The following is a 25,504-nucleotide window of genomic DNA, read 5'->3' on the forward strand; positions in this document are numbered from 1 at the left end:
GTGTGCCTTGTGTATGTGTCAGCAGAGTGTGAAGCATGGTGCATCCTGTGGTTTACTGACTACTCAGAGCAGGAGCTCAGTAGCAGCAGGAGAGTCAGTCCTGAATGTGAGCAGCCTTGGAGTTAAGAGGAAAGGAAGGACAACCATGTTGGATAGAGGTGTTCTCAGGCATGTCCCAGAAATGCTTCTGAAATACCAGAACTGCCTTTATTTACCTCTCCAAGTGAGCTCAGGCTCTCCTCTTTACAGCTGCTGGGTCACAAACCAGAATTCCATACACTAGACCAGCAGCTTCAATTGACAGATGTCTTCCCCCCCCACTCACCCCCTGCTGCATTCCCTGGTTTGTGTTAACTAAACACAGGTATGAGTGCCTATAAAAAAGGAGTCTCAGCTCCTGAGCTCCAGCAAAAAGCCCAGCCAGTGCCACATACCTGTTCTGAAAGCCTCCCTCTCCTTTCCTAGGGCAGCTTGTGCGTGTCTGTAGTACAGTTACAGTGAGGATGCTTTGGGTCAATAAGTGCTGCTTCTACTCTTACTATTTCATATAAATTCTCTCCTCCTTCCAAATTCTTCCCCAGGGCATCTGTAAAAACCATCCTACATGGTCCCCTTCTCCTGGTTTTCTGTGTAGAGGCCGTAGGAGGTGTCCTCCCTTCACACCCCACGAGGATCCTGCGCGCGCTCTGCGTGAGCTGAGGTGCTTAGTGTCTACTCCAGAGGCTGCTGAAGAACCAACTGGTCTGTGCCTTGTGTGTGAGAAGAAGTGGGGTCCTGGGAGAGAGAATGTGCCCTGCCTGATGACTGGAGGTTGAGAGCACCAGGATGAGCTCCCAGAACAGCCCACGGTGTCACCCTCAGCGCAGCCTGGAGAGTGGAGAACTCTGTGGTGGTGGTGGAAGGGAGCTGGTGGAAATTGAAGGTCATGGAGGCTGCAAACCTGAACTGATCCTGGGATCCTCCCCTGCCCTCCTGTCCTCACTGTGGTGTTAGGCTGCAGTGTTACCAGCACTTGCAGGCTGATGGATGAACGAGACAATGATTTCAGAGAGTTGTGGGCCAACCTTCTGGGTAGAGCGAAGCCAAAAGCTGGGGATGCTGAGGGAGCCAAGAGGGCTCAGAACAGGTCCAAGAGCATGGCAGCAAGGAGCAAATTAAGAAGAGGCAAAGCTGCTGCTTCGAGCCAAAGCCACCATCGCTTACCAGCAGTGAAGGAAACAACCTTGTCTCAAGGTCTGGGTGCAAAGGAACAAACACTGGTGCACAAAGGAGATGGCAGTGCTGTGGCCTGTGGTAGTGGTGTGACCACACAAGAGGATGGAAAGAGAAACCCTCTCCCTGCCAGCCAGCTGAGTACAGTGGCCAGTGAGGGCAGCCAGAGGACCCTGACAGGTGAGTGAACTGAAATCTTTCAAACAGAAGATAGGCTGGGACTGAAAACTGTAGTTCTGTGGACTGAAAACTGTAGCTCTGTGGAGCTCCTCAGGAGTCCACCCAGGGGGATGTGTAGCAGCACTGGCCAACACAGACTTGCATCTTGTGTTTCCATCTCCACTTGCCTCCTGAAGCTTACCCCAGGGGGTTGCCCTAGGAGTGTGTTCTGTGCTCCAGCCAAGCAGATGTCCTCCCAAAGTGAAGCACTGGTACAAAGTGATGTGTTTGGGTGTTTCACTGTTGTTTGCAAAAGCAGAACTGAGAGAAAACCCACCTTTGAATCGTGTAGAAGCAAGCTTAGAGTCTGTTGAGGTGCTTTTTTACCCAGTGCATTGCTGTATTGTGAAATACATTGTCACTGGGTGTTGTCAACACCAAAAATACAAACAAGTTAAGAAAGGTGTAGATTAATCCATAAAGGGTTTGCCCTTCAGTGGTTATTAAACATGATGGCTAGGATGCAGGAAGCCCTTAAACTGAGCAATACCATCAGCCAGGAAAAGTATGGGTTTGTTCCTGTCCTGATTACCCTTTCTGAGGTGTGTGCTGCTGACTGCTCTGAGGTGAGTGTTGCTGACTGCTCTCAAAGGTGAGTGCAGCCATCTCCTCTCTCCATCTCTGGGCCATCTCTGCACAGCCTGTGTCAACAGGGTCCCTTAGCAGAGCAGTGGTGTGATTCAGTGTTAGTCTGGCATTGCCTCTGCCTCCTGCTTCTTACCACCTCTCCCTGGGGACTCTTGGTTCAGCCTGAAGCTTTGAGTCATGGGTAGGGTGTGGAGATGAGAGCAAAGAGCCCCTGACACTCTGCAGAGGGAGTGCTGGGGAGCCAGGCTGTAGGGCTGCCTCACTGCCTTTCCTCACTAATGACCTTCAGGTAAGGCCTTCCTTAATACTCTTCCTCTAAAAGGGGTATAGAGATACCTAAACTCTGCTGTAGCACAGAAGCCAGGTGCTGTTCCTGTGTTTCTCCACTGTAAAGCCATGTGGTAGCTAAACAAGCTGTTCAGTTCTCTCTCTGAGAATGGCTGTTGCAGGAGTGAGCCTGGCTGAGGCTGGGGCCCAGCAGCAGTCTGGGTGGCTCACCTCTGGGTTTAAAACCAACTGGTGAAGTTCTGGTGTTTCTCCCCCCTAGTAAACACCCTGAATGGCAGCTCCCAGGCTACACTGTCCTTCCATCCTGCCACACAACCAGCACCCTGCTCTTCACCCACCTCAAAGGCCCCAGCAGGGTCGAAGCTGCGGGTAGCGGAGCTGGTCGTGGAGAGAATGCAGCAGTTCAAGAGAGTGGCACCTGAGCAGCTGAAACACAGCACAGATGATGGCTTGCCAAAATCTGGAGCCAGCAGTGACTTCCCTGATGAAGGCCAGAAGCAGAACCCAGCAGAGAAGGGTACGTTTCTCCTGCCAGCTCGTGTACATGCAGGAGGAGTGCTGTGGGGTGGCTCACGTGGTTGCATGAGAAGCAGTCTGGATTCCTGGGCTTTCTTCCCAGCTAGCCTTGTGGCTTGGTACACAGCACTGAGTAAATCACTCCAGATTGTGGAGACAACTTGCTTTCTCTATTGTTAAAAGAATAGCTGTGCTTTTCTCCCCTGGCTCTTCTCTGAGGCCGACTTAACCTTATGCTTGATTCTGGAGGTGGAATTGTCTTCTTGGAAACGGTTTGGAATTCCAACAGGATCAGTGAACTTCATCATCCTTCCCTTGGGACTGTGTTAGGCAGCTCTGTGGTAAATAGGACTCGTAGGTAGTCCCTGGTTTTGGTAGATCTCAAAGCACTCAGCAAAAGTAGTGTGTTCTGGGCTGATGAATTAAATCCACAGCAATTCTACTCTGGTTTGGTTGTGTGTAAGTCAAGGCCCTGTTGTATCTGTATGGACATGAAAATTGTCTGGTTTTTAATACATGGGGTGTAAGCTCCCATGTTCTTCCCAGGAACTGTAGCCAAAACTTGCCCTTCATTTGCCTCTGGTGTGTGATGTACTGTGAGCAAACTGCCACCCCCAGCTCCTCTGCTTGTACAGTCCTGTACCATTTAAAGAGTCCAGTTCCTGCATCACCTTGTGGGAGATCAAAGGTGCAAGAGAAAGAATTCAATGTATTTTTACATGTCTAGTCTAATAAACTCATCATGACAAGCACAACAGCTCCATTCCTTTCATACCAACTCTCAGTTTTCTGCCTTACACCATCTCTCACTTCTTTCCCAGGTGCCTCTCCTCTTCCCTCCATGGAGCAGGACGGTGCTCTGGCTTTGGCTCTTCAGCAGCAGACTGCAGAGGAAGCCCTGGCAAGCCTGGAGGACGCAGGCTTGTTCTTCTGTCAGATCTGCCAGAAGGATCTCTCAGCCATGAACACAACGCGACGAGAGCAGCACGTTAACAGGTGAGAGGCCAGCACGATGCAGCCTTTCCACTCCTCTGCCCTTTAACCCCACAGACTGCTCAGCCATTCCAGAAGGTGGAAGCAGGGCAACCTGCACAGTGTGACTGACCTTTATGGCTTGAACTAACGAGTGGTTCTTATCTCAGAGCAGAGCTGACTGACACACAGGGTCTCTGTGTGTGTGTGTGTAGTGAGGCCAGCCCAGCACTGCTTTCCTCTGCAGTGTGCCAGAGGAGTCGTGATTGTAAACTGGCTGTCAGAATTAATGAGGACCCACTACTGCAGATTTTGAGATCTGCTGATTTCAGCCAACAGAGAAATGTTTGTTTGCTAAAAATGGTTTGTCTAAGGACATCTAGTATGTCCATGTGTGTCGAGGTCAGGCTTCACGGGGCTCTGAGTGATGTAGTGAAGATGTCCCTCCTTACAGCAGGGGGGTTGGACTAGATGATCTCTAAAGGTTCCTTCCAATCAACATGTTCTGTGATTCCATGATCTGAGCTGTTTACTGAGGGAAAGGTGATGCTGTTTAGAAAGGTGACTGAGCTGCACGATAGAGCTTTGACAAGGGAAGCAGAGAGGCTAAGGGAAGGTTTCCCTGCCTTCTCTTTTGTCAGAATGTGTACAATTAAATTTAAATTAGTGCCCTTAATTTAACAGTTTCCTTAGTGGAAAAATACAGATACCAAGTACTGTTGATGTATCCTGTACAGGTAGCTCTTTGCAAAGGAAAGGCCTGTGCTTCTCTGTTGAAAAAGCATCAGAAACATCACATTTGAGCAGCTGTCGTTTCAGGGGGCAAGAGGGATTTGGTTTGTCCACTCCTACATCACGTTATTGAGGGGCTCCCATTCGTTAGGGTTCTCCTACACTCTCCTGAGTGTGGGGTTCATTCCATCTGGTCCTTTTTCTGTGACACAAAGGCTGCCCCAGTGCAGTGAGGTATCTGACACGAGAACAGGTTCTGTCACTGCCTGTGGTCGTGTCTACAGGAGTAGTAAGAAGGACAAACAATGGTCCTCTTTGGGGTGAGGAGGAGTTACCATTTCTCTGGTAGGGTGGTTACCCCACCCTGTTAGTTGCAGTGTTGGAATGAATGCAGGAAGAGGGGTGAGGTGTCAGTCATAGGATATACTGAGTGGGAAGGGACACATAAGGATCATCAGGTCCAACTCCTGGACTCGATAACAGTAATGGGCATAAGATGAAGTTAGAGAAGGTTATTACCTCTGTTTGCTTCTAAGCAACATGTTCTTAATATGCCTCTGAGGCCACAATCTCCATGTAACTCTGAAATGTGATATTCATCCCAGTGGGGAGCAGGTAATTCTTGTTTCTTCAGGGGATGTTGCTGCCTGTTACAGATCAGAGGTGCTTGTGCATCCTTTTCTTTAATATTAATCATAGTGTGGACCGTTTCTCAAGTCTTCAGAGGTAAGCCTTGCCATCATCCTGCAGGTGTCTGGATGAGATGGAAGAAGCAGAGATGTCCTCTTCCAGCAAACCTCTGGTCCCTGAGTGCCCCATCTGTGGGAAGCAGTTCCAGACCCTGCAAAGCCGAGTCAGCCACTTGAAACGCTGCGCGGCCGAGATGGATGTTCCTCCCAACCTGCTTCTTCAGGCAGTGCAGTTGCAGGCATCCACACTTGGTGATGCAGCTCTGCAGTGTCCCAGGTAAGCTGGTGGAAGTAAAAGAGGCTGGTTATTTTCTTTGGCCTGAGAGACCTTGATCTTATATACATGGGGATGAACTGTAGAAGCACGGCAGACTCTTGCTGTAGATGGGCCCCCAGTCCAAAGAAGGTCAGACAGAGCCATGACCCAGTGCCACATGAGGAGAGTGTAGTAAGTGGTTGGAGAAATCACCTTGGCTTTCCCTCAGAAGGGGTTAGGTGTTAGATGACTGTAAAAGTCAGCAGGCAGGAGCAAAATGGGGAGTAAATAATCTTACACTGGTGTGTCAGAAATATTTGTGCTCTGTGAGCCAGTTGTGTGGTAAAGCTGAGTGGTGTGTTGGAGCTTATTAAGCAAACTACACAGTACAAGTGTGCAGTCTACCCTGAGCATCTTGTCGTGCCAGTGCCTCAGCTCTTCAGCCTGTGGCTGTACTGGGTGTGTGTGCTGCACACTGCAAGCCAAGGAGGAAGCAGACCTGATGGTTTGCAGTGCAGAGCTGCATCTGCTCTCGTGGATTTGAGCAGAGTCTGTTCAGAGCATGGCAAGTGGGGCCTGAGGGAATTTGTAGAAGGGCTCCCCAGCCCCTTTGTGCTGAGGAAGGACTGTTGCCTGTTCCCTGTGGAAGCAGAATTCTGAGTGAGGAAACATTTTCTGGCAGTCTTGGGTTTGCCCTGCTTGGACTTGTTTGTTCTCCATTGGTACAAAAAGCATTCAGGATAGAGATAGCAAATGTTTCCATCAGTGCTGTGGTCTAGTGATTACCATTCAAAATCAGAGTTTCCTAAAATTCCCTGGGCCCTAAGAAACCATTTTCTCTCTGCTGGGGGAGAAGGTACTGAGCAGTTTCTCATTATGGTGGATATGGAGCAAGTAGAGCAGCTGCTCGGGAGTGTTCAGTGCTCCTTGTCTCTGATCCAGCCCCATGAACTGGGGCTCCTGCTGCATTCTTGTATTTCAGCAATCAACTCAGCAGGCCAAAGAGAAAAGTCTCCCCCAAAGAGGACTCAAGGAAAATGCAGAAGAGGGCCAAAATGGAGAGTAAGGATGAAGATTTGCTGGTTGCTATGGCAATGTCACGCTCTCTGTTGGAGCAAGAAAAGCAGGAACAAGCAAAATCAGTTACAAATGTGAAACCAGTGGCTGCTTTGCCAATCAAATGGAAGCCAGGATCAGGTATGTGTTGAAGTGTGTTAGTGTCAAAGGCTGTGTTATTGGAGGAGTAAAGTAACACAGCCTGCTCTTCACTAACACTTCCCTGCGGGGTGTGGGAGGGATGACAGCCCTGTTTCTGTTCTATTTAAGCTGTCAGAGCTTCAACAGTACATGGGATCCACACACAGTCAGGAAAGGCTGCAGGTTGTCCATGGGCTCTCATGAAATCCTTTAGGAATCTCATGCCTTTTTTTAACTGTTTTGAATCTGTAAAATATTTTTAAGATAAGCTGGTTTTTGTAAACTGTGGCAGTGAAAAGAAAGAGCACAAAGAGGTGGTGGTTGTTTCTCCTGCAGTAGACTTTTTTTCTTATTCATCCAGCTGCAACCTGGATTAATGCAGCTTTTCCAGCCTTATCTCTTATCTCTGTTGTCTTTCTGTAGTGGACATACATGTCTACTACGTGCTGTTGAGCATGTGCTTTGCTATTTTGGTGTGCAAAAAGGTTTAAGGAGGAAGACAGCTGCCAGGGCAGACCATCAAGTGCTGTGCAGAGGGGAGAATTCACCCTTCCTGATGCTGCTCAGGCCTCATCCTGCCTGTTACATCTGTGTTTGGAGTAAAGCCAAGGCAGTAAGCACAGGGTTCCCAAGTGGAGCTGTGGGACCTGAGCACAGGAAAAGGAGTCCTGCATGGATTTACTGGGGACTTTTTCACCCCTTTTTGTACAAAGCAGTGGGGTCTACTCACGTGCCACACGGGCACTGTTCCGTGAGCCTGGTAGAATCATAGAATAGAATCATAGAATGGTCTGGGTTGGAAGGGACCCCAAGGATCACAGAGCTCCAACCCCCTGCCACAGGCAGGGACACCAACCTCCAAGCCTGGAGCTACACAAGGTTACCCAGGGCCCCATCCAACCTGGCCTTGAACACCCACAGGGACGGGGAATCCACTACCTCTCTGGGCAGCCTGTTCCAGCCCCTCACCACTCTCTCTGGAAAGAATTTCCCCCTAAGATCTAATCTAAACCTTCCCTCCTTTAGCTTTATTAGGCAGTAGGCAGACTGTGTGGATTTCAGTTGCTTCCCTGAGGATCAGACCTGGTAGAGATGTGACTGCTCTCAGCAGGCAGCAGAGCAGTGTGAGCAGGAGCCAGTCTTGCCTGGTGTCCCCCTCTTCCATAAGGGTGTTGTGAGGCTTCGGACTGCCTGGGAAGGTTGTGTTCAGCTGTAGCCAGCTGCCTTTTGGTCATCCCCAACTACACCACCTGAAGCAGCTGGCCTGTTGAGCCCCTCCCCCCTGGGTGTTCAGCTGGGTGTTTATTGGGGTCCCTCTCTCTTGTCTCTTCACAGAGAAGAAGCGGCGCAGGAGGGGCCAGGCTGCTCCCCCCCCGCTGCTGCTCCAGGACCCGCAGACGGTCCGCAGGAGGATCCAGGAGCGGGTGGCGATGCTTCTTGCTGAGCAGCTGGACTTCCCTCCGACCCCTCGGCTTCCCACCAGTAGGATTTTGGAGGATGAATCTGGGAAAGCAGCCTGGCTCTTGCCGTTATCCCAAGCCAGGGGGTCCTTTTTGTGGAATATCAGTGCTCTGACAGGACCCTGTGACCCGGAGTCATTCTACACGGCTGAGTTAACCCCTCCGATTGTACCTTGGCAGCCTGTGCAGGTGTGATGCTTGTTTTGTCCTCCCTCTGATACCTGTGCACCCTACTTGACTTGCCCTGTAACCCTTCTGTTTCCTCATCTGGTAGTTAAACAAGTGATCCCCTGCCTCTGCATACCTGTGCTCGCTGCTCAGGACCTGTTGGCCCTTGATCATAGAATCATAGAATTGTAGGGGTTGGAAGGGACCTCAAGAGATCATCGGGTCCAACCCCCCTGCCAAAACAGCTCCCTAGGACAGATCACTCAGATAGGCATCCAGACAGGTCTTGAATATCTCCAGTGAAGGAGACTCCACACCCCCTGGGCAGCCTGTCCCAGGGCTCCCTCACCCTCACTGGGGAAAAGTTCTTCCCCAGGTTGGTGTGGAACTTCCTGTGCTCCAACTTGCAGCCATTTCCCCTTGTCCTGTCCCCACAGACACTGAAAAGGCGCTGCCCATTTCCCCTGCATCCCCTGCTTAAGATAATAATAGACTTTAATTAGGTCTCCCCTTAGTCTTCTCTTCTCAAGGCTGAAAAGTCCCAACTTACTCAGCCTGTCCTCACAGGGGAGATGCTCCAGGCCCCTAATCATCTTCATGGCCCTTCTTTGGACTCTCTCCAGGAGATCCCTGTCCTTTTTAAACCAAGGAGCCCAGAACTGGACACAACACTCCAGTTGGGGCCTGACCAGGGCAGAGTAGAGGGGGAGGATCCCCTCCTTTGACCTGCTGGCTACACTCCTCCGGATGCACCCCAGGATCCCATTGTCTCTCTCAGCCCCCAGGGCACACTGCTGGCTCATGGCCACCCTGTCATCTATCAGGACCCCCAGGTCCTTCTCCACTGAGCTCTTCTCCAGCAGGTCATCCCCCAGCCTGTACTGATACAAATGGTTGTTCCTTCCCAGGTGCCAGACTCTCCACTTGGTTTTGTTGAACTTCATCTGGTCTCTCCCTGCCCAGCTCTCCAGCCTGTCCAGGTCTCTCTGGATGGCAGCGCAGTGTCCTGGGTGTCACCCACTCCTCCCAGCTCTGTACCATTGGGTACTTGCTGAGGGTGGATGCTGTTCCCTCATCAAGGATCTTGCACAGTTAGGTTTCATGTTCTTGACCTTCCATTTCTTCTGTTTGGAGAGGAGACCAAGGCTCACATTACCATCTTATTCCTTGAGTTTTCAGAAAATACAACTGATGGGAACGGAGATTACTGACCCCATTATGGCCATTTTGCCTCTAGCTTCTCCCTGTTCACAGCAGCCAGGCTCCTCTTTTCCTTCTTAGCATTTTTGTCAGATTCTGGGATGAGTTTTGCCCAAGTGTTGCACTCAGCAAGGAACTGGGTGGAAGGTTTATACTCAAGACTGATGTTTGACAACTCTAGACAGGATGCTTAGAGTTGGAAACTGAAGCATTTGCACTTCAGGCTTTTCCTGTGCATCTCTCTGCCTCTTGGTGCATATGAGCAGTTCCACTGTTTCCTCCTGGTTTTCACCTAGCTGTCCTGCCTCTTTCAATGCTCCTCATTTTTATGGAGTGCCTGCAGAAATAGACATAGCTCTGTCATCTTGCCACATACCTGCTCTTTGAGAAGAAAGATATCACCTCCTTTGCTCGTTGTTTCCTTCAATACTTATTTGGTCCTGCTGTTCAAGAACTCCTGTGCATCTCTAGGTGCTTTATTCAGTACTTCTTCCCTCATCACAGCTTAGAGTCTCTCACTGGTGTATTGCCAGGGTAGGACTGGAGGGGATGGACTCCATTTGCTGAAGATTTTTGACCTCTTGTTTAAGCCAAAAACCTGCTAAAGCAGTTTAAAAAGTGGGTAGGCTCTTAAAATCGTGGTGAGAGTGTGTTTTCCCTCTGGTTCTTTCCATTCACAGAAATGGCTGAACCATTTTTACTCAGAAGTAAACAAACAAAGCTATTTTTATTGGGAAACAAAGTCCAAAGCTGGAAAATTTCAGCTCCAAGGTGAAAGTTTTAGTTTACATGTAACTGCAAAAGCATTTCAGAACTCAGAACAGAAGCACGTGGAGAGCTTCACCTCCAACTGTTGCCAGGTGCTCCAGCTAGAATGAAATATCTGCATGTTGGAGTGGGAGTATTTCCACTGTCCAGTCTCTGTGCTTGGCAGCTGCCTGCACAGACAGGCAGCTTCTGGAGAAACCCCTTTCCTGCATTTTCTGTTGTAGATTCCTTCCTTCAGCTGAGAGCTGTCCTGTCTCTGTAGAGGCCTTCACAAAGCTGCAGAGAGCTTTAGCCTCAGAAGCCCTTGTGCCTGGGGAATGCTCTGTAGCCCTTTACTAGATGTTTCCAAAGTGTGAAGAATCCCAGACTCCCAGGGGTTGGAAGGGACCCCCAGAGCCCATGGGGTCCAACCCCCTGCCAAAGCAGCTCCCCAGCTCATATTGCACAGGGCGGCGTCCAGACGGGGCTGGAATCTCTCCAGAGATGGAGACTCCACACCCCCTGGGCAGCCTGTCCCAGGGCTCCCTCACCCTCCCTGGGGAAAAGTTCTTCCACATGTTGCTGTGGAACTCCCTGTGCTCCAACTTGCAGCCATTGCCCCTTGTCCTGTCCCCACAGACACTGAGAAGGGGCTGCCCATTTCCCCCTGCATCCCATCTTTCAGATACTGTCTGTTTGATCCAAGGGAGCCCAGAACTGGACACAACACTCCAGGTGGGGCCTGAGCAGGGCAGAGCAGAGACTGTGCTCTGAGCTCTGCAGACACATAAAACAAGACCTGATTTGTTGGTGTCTTTATCCCTCCCTCTTTTGATCAGAATCATGAGCCAGAGAACCTTCTGCCAGCGGTGGGATGTGATCAGCCAAAAGTCTCCCAGCAAATTCAGCCTGAGCTCAGCTCCCCTGACCCCAGTTGCCCAGAGGTTGGAGGTGAAACTTGTGATGAATCCAAGTCAGGCACTGAAGGAGATGGACATTTATCTCACAGCCAGAAGGACGTTCAGACCCTGCAGGACCTAGTGGAGCTGGCTAGGGAAGGACTTACCCTCACTCAGTGGAACCTGGATGCTGATCACGTTGAGGCAGCGGAGCAGCCAGGTAAGTTCTGGCAGCTTTGTGAGTACTGTGGCCAGTCCTTCCAGCTGCACAGAGCCAGGCTGGAGCTGGGCTGAGTTAGGGGAGTCATAACAGCACCCACACGATGTTGATGGTGATCCAAGGGGTGACACTGTGGGGGGACATTCTTCTGCAGTTAGCTTTAGGTGCAGTCAAACTGATGTTTCTGAATTGATTCGTAACCCCAGAGTTTGAGAGCTGCTGGACAGCAGATACTACATTTTATTTTAAAATTCCCTTATAGATATCAAAGTATTTTCTGCCAGGAGGGAGCCTGGACATGTTTAACAGCTGGTACCAAGTCCTCAGCCCTGCTGTTTGGACAGACTTTCTGTTACATGCAGACAAAACTTCCAGGTCTCTAGACAATTGGAGGAGAGAGATGTGCAAGAGGGATGATTTCATGTTGGTAAACTAGCTATGTAAACCTGAAGTTTATCTGTTCCTGTGCAGGGTTGAAAAAATACACCATCTAGACTTCCTGTGTGGGCAGCCCTCTGATGTAACTGCTGCATGTGGTGCAGACTGCACAGTCAGGGGCAGTGACAGCCCTTAGAATGGCCTGGCTGTTGAACAGAACACACTGCCCAGCTCCACCTCTGAAAAAGAGCATGCTTGCTCAGGTCACCTTCATTTCCACTTGGGTATGACATTCCTCACTTCACCACGTTATTCCTGGTCCTGTAAATCTCCTCCTGGGATTTCAGTGGAGATGAAGCTTCCTGGGTGGAGGAAATAATTTTCTCATGTAAATACATTGTGTGTGAATGAGAGCAGGTGAAGAGGTGCTAATGCAGTGAACCCATTTCCAAAGACATGAATCCTTTCTGCTGCTCCACATCCTATTCTGTGCACTCTGCAGACTGCCACAGAGCTCAGGCTGCAGGAAACTGGCCTTGCTGGCTGCCCCTGAGCACTGGGGCCCAGAGCATTTTGTCTGGGCTGAACTGTGGATCCAGGATACGTCCTGCCTGTCTGGGTGGCAGGGCTCTTCCCCACTGGAGGAGAGCCAGGCTGTGGAAGGACAGCAGCACACAGAGTTCCACAGCTCCTCTTCTGGGATGGCTGTGACACACACAGACCTGCAGCAGGTTTCTGCTGCTGGTGGCTGCGTGGTGCTTGGGTACCCAGAGCCAGGCTCCAGGAAAGGCTTGAGAGACTGCTGAGCCTTCCCCTCAGGCTGGGCACAGCAGCTCCCTGAGACACCTGCTGTGCCCACTCTTAGGTCACTCTGTCTCACACTGAAGTTACACCTGAGTTGTGATGTGCATTTTCTTCTTTAAGGAGAAGAACTGACTCCCAGTGATATTCCTCATAGTGGCTTTGTCCCCCCATCCAAAGAGAAGAGCCTTCTGACAAGCAGCTGTAAAAGAGTAAGTGTAACAGGTTTTTTTCCCCACTTTTTAAAAATTTGTCACTGTCTCAAGAAAGAACTGTTACATTTGTGCAATTCAGAGAAGTATGGAATATTCCCTGTTCCTTTCCTTAGAAACAGAGAGGTGCTTAAGGTTCACAGTCACTCAGGAATCACCATGGACACAGGTGAGACTGGCACACGTTGTGGTATTTCACTGGTTCCCACAAGCAGGCCCCTGGGTTTTTCACAGCATCACAGGGCTGGAAAAGACCTTTAAGATCATCAAGTCCAACCATTCCCATCCCAAGCTAAACCAGATCCCTGAGCACCTCATCTCCCCTCTGCTAAACACACCCAGGGAAGGTGACTCAGCCCCTCCATGGGCAGCCTGGGCCAGGCCCTGACGACTCTGCCAGGGAAGAACTTTTCCCTCCCATCTGCTCTGACCCTGCCCTGGGGCAGCTTGAGCCCATTGCCCCTTGTCCCATCTCCTGTCCCCTGGCTGAAGAGACCATCGCCCACCTCTCTGCACCCTCCTGGCAGGGCAGGGGAGGTGGGGAGAAGGTCTCCCCTCAGCCTCCTCTTCTCCAGGCTGAACACCCCCAGCTCCCTCAGCTGCTCCTCAGAGGATTTGCCCTCCAGCCCCTTCCCCAGCCTGGTTGCCCTTCTCTGGACTCGCTCCAGGACCTCCATGTCCTTCTGATGGTGAGGAGCCCAGAACTGGACCCAGCACTGGAGGTGCAGCCTCACCAGTGCCCAGTCCAGGGGCACAATCCCCTCCCCAGACCTACTGGCCACGCTGTTTCTGACACAAGCCAGGATGCCATTGGCCTTCCTGGCTGCCCAGGCACACAGTTTGTATGAAGAAACCCAGGTTAAAGGGTGATGCTGTAGCACTAGGGATTTGGGGCAGGAACTAGGGGTGCAGCTGCACCACGTTGGGCAGTACTCTGCTTTAATGCCCAGGCTACCCAAGAGGAAACTGGCTGCAGTCCAGGAGGTGCAGAGCTGCCTGGTGCCTTTGCCAGCTTCATGTGCTCAGCTGCTTCAGGAGGGTTGGGTGGAGATGGGGCTGTTCCTCTTCTGTCCCCTTTTGATCCGTGCTGTGTCTTGCAGTGGGAGAGGGAATTCTTGCAAGGACTGGCTGACTCACACTGAATTCTCTCCTCTGGCATAAAAGCCTTGAGAGATGGAGTGTGTTGAGGTCCATGGAAGATGAGCACTTTTTTGCTGCTAATGTGAACTTTTAAAAGGTTTAGTATAGAGAATCCTCAGTTGTGGGAAGGTGTGTTAAAGGATCTGGCTTGAAAATCAGCCTGCCCAGTGGTGACTAGGTGAAGACTACAGGCCAGTAAGTCACAGATGGCTTTTCTCTCAAGCCAGTGGAGTGCTGTAGATCACATCTTACCCTGGATACACTGGTCCTTTCCCCACACAGCAGTTTCCTTCAGTTTCCTTCAGCTGAAGTATGTATAGAAACCCCCTAATGCATCTTCTTACCAGGGTCACCAACTTTATCTGGTGATAAAGTTTACCAACTTTATCTTTGGTGTCATAATAGCTACTTATGTCATGAAAGCTGGTGGCTTGTGGTGCCAGATAAATGTTGATGCCTTGAGAAATCACTTTCATATTGTGGTAATAGAATTCAGAGATTCCTAAAAGGGAGGTGGGAATAAGAACTTGTTACAGAAACTCTAGATATTCTTTAGGGGTGTTAAAATAAAACCTTAGCAGGAAAAAAGTCTTGTTTTATAAGCTTCTGAGTCTATTAAACCAGAGGCCTTTAGCAATACAGAGACTGTTCTGACACTGTTGTTGGAACTGAGTTGCTGCCAGCAAAACCAGAATGATAATTTTTTCAGATTTAATTCGATTCCATGACAGTTTTCCTGAGTAAACAAAGTGTTGCTGAAGAGTTGGATTGAGAGTGGGAGAGATTTGTGCTTTCTGGGAGCACAGAGAGAGTGTAACCATGTGGAGCAAACACTTGCTTTGCCCTGGTAACACACTGGAGAGAAGAAGACTAAGGGGGGACCTGATTAATGTTTATCAATATCTGAAGGATGGGATGCAGGGGGAAATGGGCAGCCCCTTTTCAGTGTCTGTGGGGACAGGACAAGGGGCAATGGCTGCAAGTTGGAGCACAGGGAGTTCCACAGCAACATGGGGAAGAACTTTTCCCCAGGGAGGGTGAGGGAGCCCTGGGACAGGCTGCCCAGGGGGTGTGGAGTCTCCATCTCTGGAGAGATTCCAGGCCCGTCTGGACGCCGCCCTGTGCAATATGAGCTGGGGAGCTGCTTTGGCAGGGGGTTGGACCCCATGGGCTCTGGGGGTCCCTTCCAACCCCTGGGATTCTCTGATTCCCCCTCACACACTCCAGACCCTTGTCACATATGTGGCATCCAGTCTAGCTGGCCTCCTCAGTAGGAGGATGTGTTCTGGTGTGTTCTCTGACAGGAGTCCTCTTGCTTTGCACACAGAGTGGTGCAGCCAGGAGGTTTCTGCCTTATTTCATTTCTCCATTCCCAGTTCATAGTTTTAGCAGCAGCAGGAAAGCTGTTCTGGGCTTGCTGCCTGGAACGTAGCATCAGGACTCTGTGTTTGCTGGCTTCCTGCAGGACTGGCTTGTAGGTATCCTACCTGCCAAGAATAAGAAAGTGAGAAACATCAGATTAGTTTCCAGACTGAGCTTCCTGTCTTTCCCTGGGAGATCAGTCCACACCACTGCCACAACACGCAGAGTCTTCTCTAGCCCACCTATGAAGGCCTGGAAGAGGTGTTCCAGTGCCTGCTGCTGGTTTGGGACTAATTAGTGTTGGCTGCCAGCAAACACATGCTGGAGCCAGTAGCAAGGTTGGGTTTCCACAGTCCACTGCTGATGTAGAAACCTGCTAATAAAATAAAGAGCTGTGTTGTTCCAGGTGGACCTGCATCTCATGCAGATGTGCACTGGAATAAAGCCTGGCAGCCCCTCAGCTCTGCAGGAGGTTTGGAAAGCACAGGGTCAGTCGTCAGTGTGTTCATTGCAAACTGGTTTCTACACAGACAGACAACCTCTCTGCCATGAGCTGGGTGTTCTTTGCACCCCTCTGAAGCACTGGCCACCTCCAGAGTCACACCACTTACCTAGAGAGATCTGAGTCTGTAGAAGATGGCCTGGGGTGGGTTCTGACTGGGAGCAGCTCCCCAGCAGGAACAGGGCACTGACCATTGCTGTCTTTGGCAGCGTAGCCCAGGCCTGCCCTTACCATCACCAGTACCCAGTCACAGGCAGCTCAGTCAACAAGCCTGCCCCAAAATTCCAACAAGGGTTTCTAGAACATAGCCAGCAGGACCAGGGAGGTGATCACCCCTGTGCTCAGCTCTGGTGAGGCTGCACCTTGAATACTGGGTTCAGGTTTGGGCCCCTCACTACAAGAAGGACATCAAGGCCCTGGAGTGTGTCCAGAGAAGGGCAACCAGGCTGGGGAAGGGGCTGGAACACAAGTCTGATGAGGAGTGGCTGACAGAACTGGGACTGTTCAGTCTGGAGAAGAGGAGGCTCAGGAGAGACCTTACTGCTCTCTCCAGCTCCCTGAAAGGAGGTTGTGGTGAGCTGGGGTCAGCCTCTTCTCACAGATACCCAGTGACAGGATGAGAGAGAACGGCTGCAAGTTGCACCAGGGGAGGTTCAGGTTAGAAATGAGGAGACATTTCTTCTCTGAAAGAGTGTTTGGGCATCGGAACGGGCTGCCCAGGGAGGTGGTGGGGTCACCGTCCCTCGGGGTGTGCAAGGGAAGGTTGGATGAGGCACTGAGGGACAGGGGATAGTGGGTGATACAGGTGGTAGGGGGACAGTTGGACTAGATGATCTTGGAGGCCTTTTCCAACCTTAATGATTCTGTGACAGAAGGATAATGGAAACATGTTTCTTTTTTATAACTGAGTGGAGCTTTCAGAAGGGGGTTCAGTGGCACAGAAGTGCCTTTGCACTGGACACCTGCATTAGTTCTGTTCTACATGGGTCCCTCACTGCAGAGGTGCTCTTCTCAGCTGTCCTTGCCAGACACCAAACAAGAGGAGAAAGACTCATTACACATCGCTGAGTCACCCCTCCCTTCTTACTCTAATTATAGTGAGTGGAGTTCATGTCTGTCAAAGTGGAAGTTACAGTTTCCTAAAAATCTGGTGGAGGGTGGCAGATGCTGGGGCCAGCTGTAGGCAGTGGCTAGACCACAGAAGGAAACGGTGTGGTGAAGGTCTGAGGGTGACAGTGTGCTGTACCACACAGCACGACTGCCCTTTCCTCAGACTGGCCAGACTGGGAGCAAGGGGAGGAAAACAGAGCCAGAAATATGTGTTACACTTGTCTGTGTATTTGTCCTCTGGAAGACCATAAGGGGATAATGATCTTCAGAAGGCAGAGGCAGTGCATCCAGACTGGGGCCCACAGGACAGCAGTGCTGGCTCCCTGGTACACTGCAGGACTCCCTTCTTTCAGAATCACAGCATCACAAGGCTGGAAAAGACCTTTAAGATCATCAAGTCCAACCATTCCCATCCTAAGCTAAACCAGATCCCTGAGCACCTCATCTCCCCTCTGTTAAACACACCCAGGGAAGGGGACTCAGCCCCTCCCTGGGCAGCCTGGGCCAGGCCCTGACAACTCTGCCAGGGAAGAACTTTTCCCTCCCATCTGCTCTGACCCTGCCCTGGCACAGCTTGAGCCCATTGCCCCTTGTCCCATCTCCTGTCCCCTGGCTGAAGAGACCATCGCCCACCTCTCTGCACCCTCCTGGCAGGGCAGGGGAGGTGGGGAGAAGGTCTCCCCTCAGCCTCCTCTTCTCCAGGCTGAACACCCCCAGCTCCCTCAGCTGCTCCTCAGAGGATTTGCCCTCCAGCCCCTTCCCCAGCCTGGTTGCCCTTCACTGGACACGCTCCAGGACCTCAATGTCCTTCTGATGGTGAGGAGCCCAGAACTGGACCCAGCACTGGAGGTGCAGCCTCACCAGTGCCCAGTCCAGGGGCACAATCCCCTCCCCAGACCTACTGGCCACACTGTTTTGTTTGGCAACTGTAATGTAACTTCTGCCTTTGTGTTCCTTCTGTGCTCTAGTCCTCTCTCAGGTTGCTGGCTGAAGATTTCAGTGCCATGGTCAACAACCCCCACTTAAGTGATGTCCAGTTCCAGGTGGACTCTGGGGAGGTGCTTTACGCCCACATGTTCGTGCTGTACGCGCGGTGTCCACAGGCTGTGCAGGTGGTAAGTGCTGCTGACACACTTCACTCTGCTGCTTCAGGAAAGCCTGGACTGCCCACAGCTACAGTCAGGAAGGTGACACAGTCTGCATGGAGCACTGCTGGGCCTGATAGCAAGTGCCTTTGGACCTGCAGTGGGGTTTTGGCTTAGGAAAGCAGGACTCTGGCAAAGCAATGTGTGTGTGTGGGGAGGCAAGGATCTCTCCTTGCATCCTGCCCCTGAGCAATGGAGGAAGCTTCCCAAGTGCTCTCTGTCCTTGAACTTTTGCCCCTGTGCAAGAGCAGACTGCCTTGTCCATCCTGGTGTGTCCCACCTGTCACCCAGGCTGGGACTGAGCTGGAGCATGCAAGTAGAAAGACTCTGGGAAGTACTTTAAAATAGCCTACACAGAGGTTTGGTCACTTTGGAGCTGGCTGCACTGAGCTGTGCTTTTTACAAGGCTAGTGAAGTCCTTCTTACCTTCCCAGAAGTGTTTTGGGTTGACTAGTTCCCAGCCTGCTCCTGTGCAGCCTTTTGTCAGGACAGTGAAAGGCAGTGAGCCTAAAATTTACACTTTCCTCCTTCCTGGAGCTGCCATGGTTGCATGCAGCCAGCTCCCTGACAAAGGGAGCTTTCTTCAGAGCTGCCTTTAGGGAAACTAGTTTCATCCTCATGCCTGTTGGCAGCAGTTTCCACATAAGGGGACTCAGGCCATTTCTAAAGGGTCTGTGAAAGTTTGGGAAGGGGAAGCAAGTTCATTGCTGCCACTCAGCAGTCTTAATGGGATTTTCTTTTTTAAGGGCTCTTCACAACCCTCAGATCAAAGGACTTTAAAAACTGTTGGGTCACCTGTGTTGTCTTATTATTTCCCTGCAACTCTGCATTGCCATTCACTGTTCTCATGGGCAGGAATCCTTTGGGTGGGCAGAGTTGTGGCATGGGCCCCACACTGTGTTTGGGATTCCTGCAGAGAGTTGTTTTCCCTCTCAGTTCCCACCTGCAGAGCAGCTGTTCACGTTTGTTTTCTGTACAGGTGGGGGAGCACTTGTCTTTGTTCAAGTTTTGGGGTAACAAGGAGACAGTAGTTAATCAGAGATGACTTTGGAGCTCGTGTTTTCTGTTAGGTGGCATCTCCTGACTTAGGAGGGAGTTTCAGATAGCACAGTGTGTAATGTGGCTGAAATGAAGTGAGGCCTTACTGACCTGGAGGGGTGTTTTCACCAAAACCTGGGCTCAGGCTGGACTCACACAGACAGTGGTGCAGGTCAGTGGAGCAGTATTTTGTGTGGTGTCTCTTTTTCCTCTGAGACACCAGGAGAGTTGGAGCTTGGCAGCGCCCCAAGGGTAGGTAAATTCAGAACAGAGCAGAGGAAGCTCCCTTGTAGGAAGGTGTAGATAACTCTGGAAGCTGTGCTCTGGGAACCAATTTGATTCCAAAACTAACTGGAGACCACTAAGGGCATCTCTCATCTGTGTGACTGAGTAGTTCCACTTTGTTGAAGGTAATAGCTGTAGGCTCAGGAAGGAGGTGGCCTGTTCTGTGGGAAGCTCTGGATAACTGGTCCTCTTGGCTGCCCTCTGAGCTGTCTGGAACGGAAGGAGGAAGCTGGTAGGACTGGGAATGTTGGTGCTGCTGTTCCTCTCCTAGCAAACAGACTTTGCTTTCTTTTTACCCCAGGTTCACAGCCAGGGGTTCTTGGTGCAGGAGGACGGGGAGGCGCAGACACGCCGCGTGCTGCTGAGCGACGTGCCGGGAGAGGCAGTGTGTGCCTTCCTGCGGTACCTCTACGCTGCCAGCGCCGACATCCCGGCGGGGGTCCTGCCCCAGGTGGGGGCTCTGGCTGCCAGGTGTGTACAGTGGGCTTGGCTTGGATCCCCCTGTGCTTTCAGCCACGCAGAGCCCAGCCTGGTACCTTGCACTGCAGTTGTCCTGGCTTACAAATCCCAGAGGCTTCTGCTTACCCCTGGAATGAAGGATGCACACTGGGGCTCCCTACTCTCATCCTTTCCATGGGGCTGCTCAGGTTCTGCCTGTGGGAGGTCTTCTGTGTTCAGTTCATGCTCAGCAGGCTTTTGCCAGGAATTTTGTCTCAGGAAGCCAGCAGGGATGGATGTGTATACATCTTCTGTGTGTGATGCTCAAAGCATTGCACTAGTGATGCACATCAGCTGAACAGCACCTGGGGAACGTATTACATGCTGAGAACTCCAATGTGCTGTGTCAGCCACGCTCTTGGTTGTGATCCTAGGTGTGTGCTAAGGAAAGAGCTTGGAATAGAAGCTGTTGCTGAGATACAGAGAGGGGGAAATAGTTGAGTCTTGCCAAAATTTACATACAGAGGTGCCCTGTCACTCCAAAAAGCCATGAAGCTCTCACATGCCAGACATCATCCAGCCCCAGCCATTCCATGGGGCTCTCACCAGGGGTTTTGGTGTAGCCAGAGAGCTGCTTGGTCTCAGGCAGAAAGAAACAAGAGTGAGCCTGATGCCTTCACACGAGTGGTGTCTGAGGAGGGAGCCCTGCACTGCAGGAGTGTGCTGGGCCTTGTGCAGCTGAGGAATCCAGCATCCTCACACAGACACTTGGTGAGGCTCACAGGAGGGATCAGGCAGCCAAATGGTGAGGAAGCACTGAGGAGGAGATACTAACGTTGCTGTTACACCCCTGTAGGTTTTGTGTGCGGGAACTGGTTGCAAAGTGTGAAAACAACAGTGGAGAGAGTCAGGTGTCTTCAGGAGTGGATTCAGAAGATGATCTTATCTCTGTGAGGGATGACAAAGACTGTGACAGAGCTGAGAGTTTCCAAGACCTCCTGAAGTCAGTGTGGGTGGGTGAAGAGGATGAAGAAGGAGCCATCCTGAACCCTGAATGCCAGAGGGAAGATGACAATGGGGTGGATGAACAGGAGCTGGAGGAAATCTATGAGTTTGCTGCAACTCAGAGAAGGATGGCTCAAGGTGAAAGAGAGGGGAGCCAAGGAACAGACTGCAGTGCCTGTAGTGATAATGAGGCAGCTCGAGGTACCAACCTGCAAACTGAGGAGGAAGCGGTAAGGAGATCTGAACCTGCCTCAGTCAGCAACAGCTTCAAAGGTTTCAGGGATGACAGTGATGTGGAAGGTTCTAAATGTGACTTGTCTGCAGAAGAGAAAAGGCAGACTATGAATAGGGGCAGGAATGTGAGCGATTCACAGAGCACTCCTCTGCCTCAGCAGCCTGAACCTCAGAAATGGGACACAGCATCCCACGGTGCCACCACTAATGAAGGAGAGACCCTGAGGAGATGTGAAGGTGTGAAGGATCCAGAGTCATCTCAGGTCTCATGTGATGGGGCAGATCTCTGTGGAGAAGTGTTCCCTGGCTGCCAAGGTGACAGCAGTATAAACAAAAGTTATGAACACTTGTTTTCTGCAACTCCAGGAGATTGCTCTGAGCCTTCCCCAGTGAAAGAAGTCCTCAGAGAGTCAGGAAGGGCTCCTAGTGAGAAACAGGTTGATGTTAATGATTCCCTTCCATACAGCAAGTCACAAGGAGACCTCTCTCCACACAGGAACAGTTTTTATGGGACTCCTTCTCCCAAACCTTGTGTGTCCCTCTTCCCTGCTGTTGGCTCTTCACCAGCATCTCCACATTCAGAGAGAACGTTTGCCAGAGAACATGTGTCCACACCAGAGCCAAACAGAAAGGAAAACTCATCCCCAGGGGATGAGGTGCCCTGTCAAAAAGCCAAGGAGCTGGAGACTGCATCAAGAAGTGGGACTACAGCTTCTCCAACAGACCTTCCTGACATTGATTTTAACAGGTGTGCTTATGTCCCAGTGTTGTCATCACTGGTCATCAGAGCTCAGGGTGCTGCAGCTCAGAAGAGTGAGGATGATGCTGTTATTGTTCTATCTTCTGATGATGAAACGGAGTTAAAAGAAAAGGAGAAGTTGCCCAAGTCAGGCTTTGCTCTGGAGGAGATGGAAATCCCTGGGCAGCTGGACTGTGCAGATGTAGAACAAAGTCCTGAGGTACCAGAACCTGAACCTAACTCATCAGTCACTGAAATGGAGCAGAGCCCTACCCAGGCCTCAAGTAGCATCACAGAGACAGTGTGTATAAGTAAGGATGTAAAGATGCCCACTGAATTGCCTCTCAGCACACACATAGGTGCTGGTACAGAGCCCAAACTGAGTCCAAACCTGAGCCCTGAAAAAAGGGTGGGTCATGAAGTGTCTTTGGGTACAGACAGCTCCTGGCTGGTGCCAGGCACGCCGGTTCTGAGCAGAAGCAGGAGTTCCTCAACACAGACTCAGGTCACAAGTATTAATTCTTTGAAGAGTCCAGGATCTAAACTCAGCACAAAGAACTTAGTAGTAGGGAATAGTGACCATGAAATGGCTGGAAACGTAATAAAAGTTTGTGAAAAAGGATTCTCAGGCAAATGTTTGCCTGTGGAGAACTCAGCCAGTGAAAGGATCTCTTCCAGCAGCCCAGCAGCAGGAGCATTTTCCAAGAACTCCCCACCAGTTTCTCCAGTGGATCCAGTTCTCCTCTCCCCTGGGTACACCAACCTAAAAACCAAACGTGCCATGATCTCATTTTTATCCCAGCCTGTGCCTCTGTGCCACGAGCTGTCATTGGAGGACAAAACAGACACCAGTGTGGTTGAGATAGGGGACAGTGAAAAGGAAACAAGTCTGCCTTCTGCGAGCAGTAGTGTCCTGCTTTGTGATGAGCCCCCAGTCCCCCCTGATGACTGCTGGCATGTGGAGTATCTGTCACCAGTCAGGGGTAACAGCCAGGACTCCAACTGTGTCAGCCACACAAAGCCCAGTGCTGCCAGCAGCCCCAGACCAAGCTCTGGGCACGACCAGTGGGAGAGCCCGGTCTGCACGCAGGGAAGGAAGCGCAGTACCCCTCTTCCAGGGAGCCCTGTCAGCAGAAGGGCATCTTTGCTCTGCCTTGAGAAGAGTCCTGGTGAGGCATGTGCATCAGTGGGCAGCAGACCCAGTTACCTGAACTCCAAACTGTGGGTTGATTGGAATGGAGAGGAGGAGGAGGAGGAAGATGACTTTCCAGAGGTGCTTCCTCTGTCTCAGAGGTTGTTGGCTGCAGCAGGTGCCCATCAGACAGCTCCTGTGAAGACTCCTGGTGAGTGCTTGTACTGACACTGGCCTCTGAACTGGGGTAAATTCTTTTGAAGTGGTCATCTCACCTCTTGTTCACTTGGTACTTTGAAATGGTCTTTTGTCCTTCTGATTTGAGGTAGTTGTCAGGGCCAGGCACAAAGGAGGTACAGGCTCTTCTGAGAGACTGTATCTAATGGGGGATCCCTGGAGCACAGCAGCTGGTGTTCCATTCACATGGGTTTTCTGGCAGTCATGGTACTCTGTGCAGAAGGAAGTAAGTGAAAGAGTAGTAAGTAAAAGAGCTTGCAGAAAAGCAGTGCTACATAATGCCAGAGTATCTGCCACTAAGAGGGGCAGATATTTTAAGTCCTTTCTGTATTCTGATCACAGTAATTTCATTCTGCTGCAGAACATTCCTGTCAGAAGAACAACGAGCCTCCCAGCACTCCAGTGACACCAATGCCAGCTTACTCCCTCATGGAGACACCACAGCTAAAGAAGGAGTTGAGCAGGTTAGCATTCCCTCCACAAGGACATCCTTCACTGAGCACAAACTGGCTGGCTGGCAGCATGAAAGAAAGCTCAGGTGAAACTGAAGCCGTGGTGAAGCTCCAGCCAGTCACTTTGTTTGAAGTTGTGTCACACTCTTCCTGCTGACCACTGGTTTTCCTGACCTGAGCCCCTTCCCAGGCTGGGACTGTGGAAGGTGCATCATTATCTTGACCTCAGCTCCCACCTTTCTCTTCCAGATTTGGGGTGCGTGCTCTCCCAAAGCGCCAGATGGTGTTGAAGCTGAAGGAGATCTTCCAGTATACTCATCAGGACGTGGACTCTGACTTTGAGGATGAAATCCCATCTTCCCAGCCTCCCCTGCAGAAGGCCCCCACCAGAGGCTCCAGGCAGCCCAAGGCAGCCCCGGCTGGTGGTGGAAAGCGTGCCAGCGCCTCGCGGGCTGGGGGCAGAAGGAGGCGTGTTGCTGAGGCTCCTCCAGCGCTCCCTGTGCAGGCAGATCAGTGTGACCTCACTGGACCCCAAGAAACAGGCTGTGCAGCACCTAAGGAGGGAACTAAAATGAGACATCACCCAGGAGACAAAGAGCAGGAAAAGTCATCTGTACCTCTGGAGCGGCCGTCTCTGGCAGCTGATGGCAGGGAAGAGATGCTCTCAGCATCTCAGGGGTCTGCAGTTTCTTCTTCAGTGGATGGAAGCGACATCTCTTTCAGCTCACAGAGGTGAGGGAGCAAAGTACTAAACAAACAGTCAGTGGGGCAGGACAGATGAGCCAGGAGCATGGCAGGCAGGGAGGTGAGCGTCCACGTGGCCCTGCCGCCTCCTTGGGCTTGTTATCTGAAGGTCAGCACACTCTTACAAAAGAAATAGATTTGGGGTTCTTTAGTTTAGTTCCCAGTGAGCTATTCTTGGGACACAGAAGTGCACTCCCCAAACCCAGCCTGTCTGGTCTCTGGAAGTTGGAGTGAGGAGGAGCGCTGGGAGCTGCTGCCAGAGCAGGGGAGGGTGGCACAGCACAGCTTGGCAGCACTGGGTGCTGTGGGCCAGGAACAAGGGATGCCAGGCAGCACTGGGGCTGGGGCAGCAGGACCAGCACTGTGGTGGCTGGGATGGGGGAGTCACAGAATAACATGCCATGTTCTGCTTTCCCTGATTTTATGGGTGCCAGTATTGAGAGCCTGGGATCCTACAGAGCCTAGACACAGGGGTTGGCCACTGAGGACTTGGGGAGCTCTCTCTGGTCGTGTCCTTGAAGGCCTGTTCTTTCCTTGCTCTTGCTTTTAGTTCTTTGGTGGATGGATTTGAAGCTTTTGCATCTGAGGAAGAAGAGGAGGAGCTTCCAGCATCTCAAGCTGCAGCTAAGGAGGAAGAAAAGCTGGAGGCAGTCAGGTGCTATATCCGCTCCAACACAGCCCTGTACCACAAGATTCTCTTCTACGAGCCCATCGAGCTGGCTGCCCTGCACGTGGAGCTGAAGCAGAATGGCATTAAAATCTCCAAGGCCAAGCTGCTGGACTTCCTAGACGCTCACTGTATCACATTCACCACGGCTGGAGCCCGGAAAGAGAAGGAACAGAAAACAAAGGGGAACAAGAGTCAGAGGAGACGCTACTGAGCGGAGTCACCTCCTGCGTCCTGAGGCTCCTGCGCTCGGGGCTGCGGTCCCAGCCCAGCGCTGGGCGCGCTGCTCCTCCTGGTGTCCGGCTCCCCATGCGGCATCTGCAGCGCGGTGCTCAGGAAGTGACTGCGCAGCCTCTTCAGCCGCCGTTCTGCCTTCAGCACACGGGTCATCTGAAGCCTCTTTTCCCCCCCTGATGTTCCTTCTGTGCCTTTTCTTCTCTTTCCATAGTTTTGACTGGCTTTAGGTCCTCAGCCTTCCTTCGGGATGGTGCTTCTGAAGGCAGGTGCTTCCTCCAAGTGA

At 51.4% G+C, this 25,504-nt stretch overlaps 1 protein-coding gene across 1 annotated transcript; it reads left to right on the forward strand.

Annotated features, from left to right (window-relative positions):
- Window positions 1-1,022: 1,022 nt before the first annotated feature.
- SLX4 (SLX4 structure-specific endonuclease subunit) lies at window positions 1,023-25,286 on the forward strand (the record flags this gene model as incomplete). Its single annotated transcript, XM_084270814.1, has 14 exons — window positions 1,023-1,392; window positions 2,567-2,824; window positions 3,645-3,819; window positions 5,278-5,493; window positions 6,455-6,669; window positions 8,005-8,318; window positions 11,084-11,363; window positions 12,666-12,754; window positions 17,837-17,983; window positions 19,638-19,807; window positions 20,631-23,095; window positions 23,483-23,585; window positions 23,823-24,305; window positions 24,868-25,286. 14 exons carry the CDS (start codon window positions 1,023-1,025, stop codon window positions 25,196-25,198), a joined length of 5,616 nt encoding a protein of 1,871 aa, XP_084126940.1. The 3' UTR covers window positions 25,199-25,286.
- Between the last annotated feature and the right edge of the window lie 218 nt (window positions 25,287-25,504).

Source organism: Gallinula chloropus, assembly GCF_964237585.1.
Source record: "Gallinula chloropus genome assembly, chromosome: 15".
Lineage (NCBI taxonomy): Eukaryota > Metazoa > Chordata > Aves > Gruiformes > Rallidae > Gallinula > Gallinula chloropus.